Source organism: Etheostoma spectabile, unplaced genomic scaffold (genome assembly GCF_008692095.1).
Source record: "Etheostoma spectabile isolate EspeVRDwgs_2016 unplaced genomic scaffold, UIUC_Espe_1.0 scaffold123, whole genome shotgun sequence".
Lineage (NCBI taxonomy): Eukaryota > Metazoa > Chordata > Actinopteri > Perciformes > Percidae > Etheostoma > Etheostoma spectabile.
In genome coordinates this window covers 59,203-68,830 of record NW_022605572.1, presented here as the reverse complement: position 1 = coordinate 68,830, position 9,628 = coordinate 59,203, and the positions used below count along the sequence as shown (strand labels likewise).

General features: G+C 39.4%; 1 protein-coding gene and 1 long non-coding RNA gene across 4 annotated transcripts in view; both read right to left on the bottom strand.

Annotated features, from left to right (window-relative positions):
* Positions 1 to 2,908: 2,908 nt before the first annotated feature.
* Positions 2,909 to 9,628, bottom strand: part of LOC116685714 (transmembrane protein 129, E3 ubiquitin protein ligase) — a 7,733-nt gene continuing 1,013 nt past the window's right edge. Inside the window, exons 2-7 of one of the 3 annotated variants that reach the window (XM_032510638.1) lie at positions 8,855 to 8,913; positions 7,676 to 7,885; positions 5,224 to 5,384; positions 4,832 to 4,991; positions 4,669 to 4,738; positions 2,909 to 4,501 (exon numbers count right to left, since the gene is read on the bottom strand). In XM_032510638.1, coding sequence (XP_032366529.1) covers positions 4,314 to 4,501; positions 4,669 to 4,738; positions 4,832 to 4,991; positions 5,224 to 5,384; positions 7,676 to 7,885; positions 8,855 to 8,913 — 848 coding nt within the window. In that variant the 3' untranslated portion in view covers positions 2,909 to 4,313. Of the gene's footprint in view, positions 4,502 to 4,668; positions 4,739 to 4,831; positions 4,992 to 5,223; positions 5,385 to 7,675; positions 7,934 to 8,854; positions 8,914 to 9,628 lie in introns of all 3 variants that reach the window. The other 2 variants (XM_032510637.1, XM_032510636.1) reach the window with 2 other exon arrangements.
* On the bottom strand, positions 5,430 to 7,665 carry LOC116685718 (uncharacterized). Its single transcript, XR_004331026.1, has 2 exons — positions 6,855 to 7,665; positions 5,430 to 6,040 (listed from the first exon to the last, which is right to left on the bottom strand). It is a non-coding gene; the product is annotated as an uncharacterized LOC116685718 (long non-coding RNA).

Genomic DNA, 9,628 nt, shown 5'->3' with positions numbered 1-9,628 from the left:
GTTTATTTACATGGAGTCTGGTGGCTTTAGCAAATGCAATTTTGTGGATGTTTTTATGTTTAAAAAGAGCTTACTCTTTAACAGAAAAGTTTACTTCCTTGGAAATTCTTTCCATTATGTTGTCATTCACTTAGAATATGAATCTGAGCCTGTCAATGGCAAAACAAGCACTTGTGTGAACTTAAATACAAGCTAAGCAAATGCCCTATTACCCTTACCTGGTAGCTTGTTTTGCCACTTTCGAATGCAGCAATCTTGCTTAGTACTGGACCAATGTCAAAGATTGTTGTTCCCATCAATCACACAAAGCATAGGAAAATAGCTTCCAGGTTGAAAAAAATGGTAGTAACCTTTAATATCTTGCATATCTTATGATTGTCTATGTGTGGCTTTTGCTGAACTGCAATACATATAATACATTAATAGTTTGTTTTTATATAGTATGTGTGATTAGACACGTTGCTGCTGCTGCATGCCGGCTAGCCCTTAATGCAGTACCTGTTCAATATGTATCTACATTTTTTTGTACCGAACAGCAGCCGTACTTAATAGCAGCCAACAGCTCTATTTTTTTTTTTTCAATATATTTTATTGAATTTTCTCTTTTAAAGACATTTACAAACAAACTTAACATTGTAAATACGCACTTATACACACTTGCATTCACTCACACATTCACCCTTCAAACCTGCGTTTGTTATAATATATATAAAACACTATGAAAATAAAAACTGTAGTCAAGATATCCATTTAAGACACCCATTAATGAGCTCCGCCTTCAGTCCCTATGATCCTCATATATGGTTCCCAGAGGTTCTCAAAGTCCCGGTGTTTGCCCTTCGCGATGTATGTTAGTCTTTCCAGTCCGAGTGAATTTGCAATTTCAGCCAACAGCTCTATGCTGTGGACACAAGGTGTATGTGTCTTGCTCTACAGAGATAGAAACCAGCTCTATGCAATCTTGCAATGATTACATTTTTGTTAATTTATTTTTTTTGTAGGTGTCTGTGATGTTTGAAAAGCAGTAGAACACAAGTCCCACAGCACTTGTTAAGGTTTTTAAATGTAAAAATCTGAGTAAACAGGTGGCGACGATGAGCTCCAGCTAGCAGGGCCATCTCTACAGCCATCTCATGACTATGAGTCGCTCAACAAGATTGGGAAATCAACTCACAGGTCTCCTGCTGACTCTGCAGACTAGCCAATCAACTGTAAACGAGTAAACACAAAGAAAAAGGGGAAGATGGCTAATAGCTACAACCTATGGCTAAGATCCCGACTATGTGGACAAGCGAGATTATCTCTGCATTTGAAAGGGCACCAAGGTAACTTCTCTGCTGAGCATCCTGCTAGCCAGTGTGCAAGCGTCAGACTGTGAGCCGAGTGGCCTCCGTCAGTTTTCAGAGTGATGACAGGAGCTGTTGTGTTCTTTTGCTAAAACTTGTCTGGAAACGCTGTTTCACAGTAAAGATCTGCCCCCCTACCTACTAAAACCTGAAGTAAACCTTACCCTAACTACAGATGGGGGTGCTAGGCATTTTAATAGGAGGGAAAAACTATTTGACAGGGGAAAAGAGTTCTTTCTACACAATACCGGCAGAATTTAACCGGGTGACTCTTTCTCTGTGTTCCTATCTGACAGTCACATTTTGTTTTTTAATTAATCATACACAAGTAGAAAGAGCTGATGGTGTTACATTTCAATGTAATTTAATAGATTTCATGTGACAAATTGTTGGATTGTAACAAATCCCGTAGCACTTTGAGATCTATTGATGGAAAGTGCATTATAAATAAAATGTATTATTATTTATTATTATTAAATCAATCCTCTTTGTCTGCCAAAAAAGATCTCACTGCACAGCACTATAAAAATGTAGTGTGGAGTAATGGACAGTGCAAAACACGTCCATACTCATGCCTTTGTATCTGTTATGGGTACGTATTGATACTTAGCCATTACTAGATGACCAAATACTAGTTTTGGTATAGGCCGATATATGATCGCAAGCAATGCGAACACAGGATTGGGAATCCAGGATTGTCCAGGAATTCTGGACCAGGATGCAGGATAACCCATGTCGGATTGCAGGGACCCAGGTTTCATTCAGCCCAAGATTATTTATTCTGGGAGATGGGTTAATCCTAAACGGGATGGATAAGCACATAAGAAGCTGGGTGGTTAGTTTAATGATAGCCAGATTATTTTTACAGGCTTATATTACACCACATTACTCTAAAAACAAAATGCATCAGAACTGTGCTGGCATGGTAGGCGTGGTACCTTTATGTATTTATTTTGGGCCTGTCCATTTGTAAAGAGATTTTGGACAGAGGTAATAGATGTTGAAAAAAATATTTTTAATGTTCATATTCCTAAATGCCCTATTATATGTATATTGGGAAGCAGATTGGAAAGTATACAAGCATTACCTGTGCATTAGCTTTTCTCTCTATAAAGAGAACAATTCTCTTTTATTAGAAAACTCACAAATTAGACTGCTATACCAAATATAACTGGTTATAGGAGTTTCTGGATTTGCTTTCTATATACCTTTAACCCTTGCAGACTGTGATGATGATCTAGGCACACTGTGGACTCTTATTAGAGAATATATGAACAATATAGAGCAACAACTTGACTGTGTAGTGTTTGTGTTTCATGAACGAGTATTTTATAAGTATCTGTACCACCCCGTCTTTAATGTGTATGCTATTATAATGTATGTCTCTAAGGTATCTTGTGATTTGTCGTTATTCTTTGTTTTGTTTTTCTTTTTTGTCCTTTTTGTTTCAGAAAATATAATAAAAATAAAAATGAGGATGGAAGAAAGAAGGGGTGCTGTCAATCCAGGAGTGGGCTTGTAAGGTGGCTAGGGGGACGGCATTCAAAGGTGCCCTGCCACACATATGTTATGGTTCATATGTGTTTGTGTTATGTGGTGAATGTGAACATGAACTGCTGCCTCCTGTCAGCTCTAGCCGCTGAAAAGAAATAAGCAGAGAAATAAGGCCAATTACAAAAGCTGGTCAGTCTGATGTCATGTTGTCTGAGCGCATTACCTATTCACAAGCTCGCCCTGTTGCAGTGGGTAAAGGATACCCTAGTCATGTTGTCTGGCTGTTATTTGCTAGCTGTTAGCCAATCAGAGTCAATCAGCTTAGCTTGTTGACTATTAATGAGGACGGGCACAAATTGAACTGAATCTTCCTGCAGGCTTTTTATACCACACTAGAATGGCTTGAAACAAGGTCAGCAAGGCATTTTTTCCACAAAAAATTAGAGTCCATGGTAGAACTTCAAACATTACCACAAAGTGCTGAAATAAGTGTGGCAGGGCACCTTTAATAAAATGTCATTTAAACGGTTTGTCAGATTTGATGTCTATACAGAAAATGGGGATGATGACGTGTATGATGGGCTTATGATGTTGTCAGTTATACATATGCATTTTTGGTTTATTTTCTATTTTGTTACTATTCAGTTGAATGTTTTAAATATTGAAGTTATTGTGGCATCTACAATTTGTCTGTTTGAGGTAGAAATAACAATTTTCCACTGTATATGGATGTATTTCACCTCTCCTGAAGATCTAGTTTCTACAGCATTACCCTAAACATTAATTTACTGGGGTCTCCAACCTGCAAGTCACTCTTGAAAATTAAAAATATCAATTGTGCTTTTGCCAAATAACATTATTACTGAGAACATATAAGGATTTGTGAAAGAATAAACATTGAGGCAGATAAAAGTTGTTAAATCCTTAACAGCTCTGAGTATACATGTGCATAACCAAGTGATAACTTGAGATTTCCTCTTAAAGGCTACTTAAATTTTGATGTCAGTTTTGTATCGGCTCTTTAGAACATTCTGAAGTGGATGAACAGTTATACAGGTTATGGTCATTGTTAAAAGTTTTTTTTTTTTTTCACTAACCTAAACACATTCTGGATGTCTCTTTACTGACTGCAGATAGATCAGGCTAACTGATATGATGCCTCTTATCTGACTGGGGTTCAAAAACCAAACAAACACATCTCTCAAAATGTCACACTGATTATGGCATTTAACACTATATTGGGGTTCAAAACTAATGTTTGTCAAAGCGTTGTAATTACTGTAGCAAATGATACTGTAAATGATCATTCCTTATTGAAAGCACAGAATAGACTACAGGTACATAACTAAGTTCAGTCCAATGTCCTGTCCACCGCTTCTCTTCAGAGTTTTGTTACTGAATGTTGGATAAAAACACACCTTAACATTATTTAGAGCATAAAAGGTCTGTTTGGATCTGTATGTGTGTGTCTTGTCAGTGGACCATGCAGATGTCCAGTATACAAAATTTGGCTCTACAGGTGGGGCAGGGGACTCTGCTAGACAACCAGGTCTCAGGTCTTTGCTGGTCTTGGCGGCTGGCAAACCATCGACCAAGACAGGACAGACACCACATTGGTCTGCAGAAACACTGCTGGCACTCCGACTCATTATCTCCTCCTTTAAACACAGAGCAAGGTGGGAATCACAATTGGCTTTATTGGCCAGCTATGTGTGCACATACAGTTTAACTTGAGTTTTGTTGCTAATATATTCATACAGAAATAGACAGCGCATAACAGTTAAAAACATGAACAACAACACAAAAGACAGACAGCGCACACGCACACCTGTATGGCAGAGTCTGACAAGCTTGGTGCTTGCTGGAACCTGCATACAGCCTATACAGGGCTCCATCTCCTGTGTATGGAGAGATAATGTTGTGAATTTGTGTTGGGATCAAATGGACAGGATTTTAGCAGTTGCATGAAACATACACAAATAGTAATGTACCTGTCCACTGGGGAGTGTGTACGGTTGATTGAGGTCCACCTGGGCTCTAAATGTTTCAAGGAAGAGTTCACTTATGGTTTGGTGGATCACAACATTGGCAGAGTTTCTGATGGGTGCATGGAGTTTCTCTCTGAGCTCTGCATGCTCTGTAGAGTTGAGCCTGCAAACAGTGGAAAAGTGAGATGGCTTGTTCATGGCACATGCTGTTTAGTCCACACACACACACACACACACACACACACACACACACACACACACACACACACACACACACACACACACACACACACACACACACACACACACACACACACACACACACACACACACACACACACACACACACACACACACACACACACACACACACACACACACACACACACACACACCTGATATCAAAGGCTCTGACAGCAGGGTTGATGCTGTCCACTCGCAGGGTCAATATCTGTGTGGGGGAAGCAGAGTCTGGACTCAGCTGGTGCTGTCTGGACTCTGTGACTGTCACATGACATTCACTCTGTAAGGCCATGTAGACATGATAGGTGGTCACCTGGAGGACAAAGAGAGTCAGGCATGTGGATGAATGCTGATTTTCTTGCCAATTTAGCGTTCCTTCAAAATTGGAGCACAGTAAACAGGACACAATTACCCTGATGAAGGCAGGATGGAAATTCTTTTTTAGTTTGAATAAAATTGCAATGAAGCCCATACTGGTCTGCACCTCACTAGGTACTCTTTACAGTTGTTGATTTTCACTACTATTTACATTCTATCACCTAAAATGCAGCATGATGCCTGATAGTGCTTGCTAAATGTGTTCCAAAACAATAAGCAATAAAAGGCTGAAAAGCTCTCACAGTTTACACTAAGTGAGAGAGTGACAATTAATTTTGGGTGTGCAGTTTCCATCACAAGGCTAACTCACACATGGTGTTTTTTTCACCATATGGCACTTTAGGCTGCACTCAGTCAAACCATTACTTTTGTAGCTTCTGACAAAAATGTAGTTTCTCTGCTGCGTCCCTGTTTGTACTTATGCTTTATTTTACTGTTTCATGTTTGCTTTCACTTGTATAGGACTTGTTAAGTTACTGCTGATACATTCCTTGATTTTGCTGCTAATTAAAGCTTTTAAATAACAAAACATCAAGGGACGTTTGTCAAGAATTTATGGGAAATTAAATGTTTATCCATGTTTTTCAGCAGCTCCTTTGACCACTAGTCAGCCATGGATCAGCCTGATTCCTTTAAACACCATCGACTAAAGACAGGCCTGTTACTGTTAAAAACAAACCTTCAAGTGTTTAACTGGAAGAATTTGGTGCCTTTTTTTTAATACACCTCAGACTAGCAGTAAAACATCTTCAACACACCAGCCCTGTTGGAGGAAATGTGGCTGGTTAGCATCCCACATGTTTTTTGGAGTTTGAAAAAAATTAAGTAATTTCAAGAGGATTTATATTTAGTTTTGAGTACTTGGGTACAAGATTCCTTTCTCATGCACTGTCTTATACTTGGGTCATATTTCACCTGCAGTACAGAGGGACAGGTACCCGCTGAAGATTCTCTTTATTGCAGCAAGGAAAGCAATGACCAGAAACTGGTATAAGCCTGACTGTCCTAAACAGCAACAATGGTTTGATGTCATACAAAACATAAGGGTAGTGGAAAGGTTGACTTTTGAGCTAGGTTTGAGAGAAGGTCTGTATGTCCAAAAGATGGCTGAAGTGGACTTAAATAAAACATAATGACATTAGGTCATAGCTTGGACTCATTAGTGGATAAAGCATTGACTTGAATGTATACATTTTATTTCTATTTTTTGTTGCTATCATCACCTTTTCTCACAGTTTTCCCCTTTTTATGTTGTTTTAGTTTTTCCATATTATACTCACAAATTGAGGTGACTGTGATCATTTGTAATAATGTTCTGTAAATTCAATAAAAACTAAAGTACTAAAAGAAAAACAACTTCAAGTAGGTAGCCCTGTTGTAATGGAGATGCAAATCCTTGTCGTACTGGTGATTAAGTGCTTCTGATCGGAAAAGATCACATCACCCAGCTAGGTAGCTGTGGCGCAGCCTCTCCTCCAGACTTCACTGCGACACACACAGGATATCATTCCATTCTGCTCACCTGTCATTGTTAGAGAGTTATAACTCAACACAATTTCTCCCACAGGAGATTGACTTCCTTGATGGCATCTGGCAACTACACATATGGGGATATTGACATCTAGTGTTAACAATAAGAACTGCATTTTATCATAGCCAGCCGACCTAATATAGGTTTTATTTAAAGGTCCCATTGCATGAAACTTTGAGTTTTTTTAACATTAATATGAGTTCCCACAGCCTGCCTGTGGTCCCCCCATTGGTCGCCATGGGTATCGTGCTCTGTCTTTGAGAAAATGAAAGCTCAGTTGGGCAGATCTGAGGTTACTTCCCCTTTCTCTGCTTTTATTACCCAGAGAATTTGGCCCACCCATGACCGAGAGACATCATGGCTTTTAAACAAGCAAAGTGGCAGTTGGTCAAGGCCACACCCTCAGCCTCCACCTTGCCCCCCCCCATCTCTCCTCCTCAAAAGCTACAGACTCGGAAATGGCAAGCTCTGGTGGCTCTAATTCTGCACCAAGGCTGAATTTTGGAAAATATACTTCAGATATTATATTAGGGGACCACTAAGGTCTATATAAAAGCATCCAAAGTGCGCCATGTCATGGGAACTTTAAAAAACTCATGAGCCACATCAAGATGTAAGCCAGCACATATTGTCTTAGTTAGGACATCTCTAATTTACACCAAAACAATGTAACCATAAATTAATTTTTTACTCACCTTTAACACCCAGCTGTCAGTAACGATAACTCTGGCTCCAGGCGCCCCTGTAGCAAACTTATCTATGCGTCTGAACTCATCGTTGACGCTGGTTGCCACTGAGCCCCAACTGGAGTAAGGAGGCTGTATGTGGGCCTGCAAGGCCCGGCTAATTGGATGGTTGTGCCAGTGCCGGCGGGACCAGTAGATGACAAGTATCCAGCTGGTCAACTGCAGGCATATAGAGAAGAGGAGAAATGCTCTCCAGCTGTCACTCACCTGGTGAAACAACATAATAACACAGTTGTGACCAACATTTTATAACTACTGCCGACAAGGTAGCATGGAGAACTTTGGAGATGTTCCACACTTCTCAGGAAGTCAAAGATTGTATATTTAATTGCCAGGGCAGAAATTTAAATAAAAAAATCTCTTAAAGCACTGTATCACAAAATACCTAACTTTTGTTTGGACAGGGATAAGATATCATTTTGAAAAATAAAAATACTGGCACAAAAGAATATCAATAAATAAATAAATATGAATTTATGATTATTTAAACAGAGTATAACTACAGGTGTTGACAGTTTGTAGTTTTCTATTGCATCAGAGGGGAGTGACTTAGTTACACTCAATGCATTGCTGAGTTTTTAATTTAATTTTAGTCATAACTGACAAAACCTGGTCCAAATGAGGCAAGTTACTTCAACAGAGGAGGATAAACTACACAATATTTATATGCTTTCTGGAAAAGTTTGATGCCAATTCACAGAAACAGGTTTAGGTGTGATTCAGACCAGTCACTGATGCTATTTTTTCACTCTGCACTGTAGTACCCAGTATTGTGATGTAGCTGCTCATTCTGAACCTGTGTAGTCATATTTGTATGAACATAGTCTTTCTTTTGCTAGCCTGATTTTACATATTTTTTTAAATTATATAATTATTTAAGAGTTCACCTAAAGTCCTCACAATAAGGATCAGCAGAAAGACTGCATTTGGAGACAAAAGTAGTTTTGTACATCCTACTGGCCTTCAGAGCCTTAACCTACTTCAGAGGGGGAAATGCAGGTTCACAATATTATCAATTATTACAAAATGTACCCACTCTGAATGGGAAATGAAATAGTTGTACTTCATGTGTATAGAGTGACACCAAGTGTGTTTATAAATCTGCAGACTGCAGAGAGACAGGCTGACCTGGTGAATGTATCCTAGGTTTTTTTCTGGAGCAGCAATACACATCCCTATGTAGTAACCTGAAGAGAACAAAAAAAGAAAAAATTGGACATACGCAAAATGCACATGATATACAACAGCAACAAATGCCCCCTTAAGAAACAAATCACATCCACTACATCCCATATTATACACCACCTACCGACACCATCCTGCACCATGCACAAACAAAAACCAAACATGCAGCCCGTGAGGACATTCACTGATTTTTTCCTTGTGTTATTCAGCACATTACATTTTTAAAGTTATTGTAACTATGTGGATAAGGGTTTGACTCTCAGCTTCAATTTACATCCACACTAAGGCTGAATCCCATTTATCTGTCTTGCCCCTTCCCCTACCCCCTCGAAACCGAGTGTTAAGGTCTAGGGGTGAAAACATACCCCTATGAAATGAGACACCACTTGGTTACGGTTACGTCACCATACAGTATTGATCACAAGCTTCTAAGATGCCATCTGCAAGTGTGTGTGTGTATGTTGACTACGTTTTTGACAACAGTGTCATATATTTGTCATGTAAGTCAGTCTGTAGGGAGTTGGGTTGGGAACCGGAGGGTTGCTAGTTCAAGTCCACATATTGATCAAAGTGTGGTGGACTGGTAGCTGGAGACCATCAGGTCACTGCCAAGATGCTCTTTAGCAATGCACTGAACCCCCAACTGCTTGGGGGGCCCCCTCACTCTGACATCTCTCCATTAGTGCATGTGTGTGTAATAACAACAGAGTGTAAATT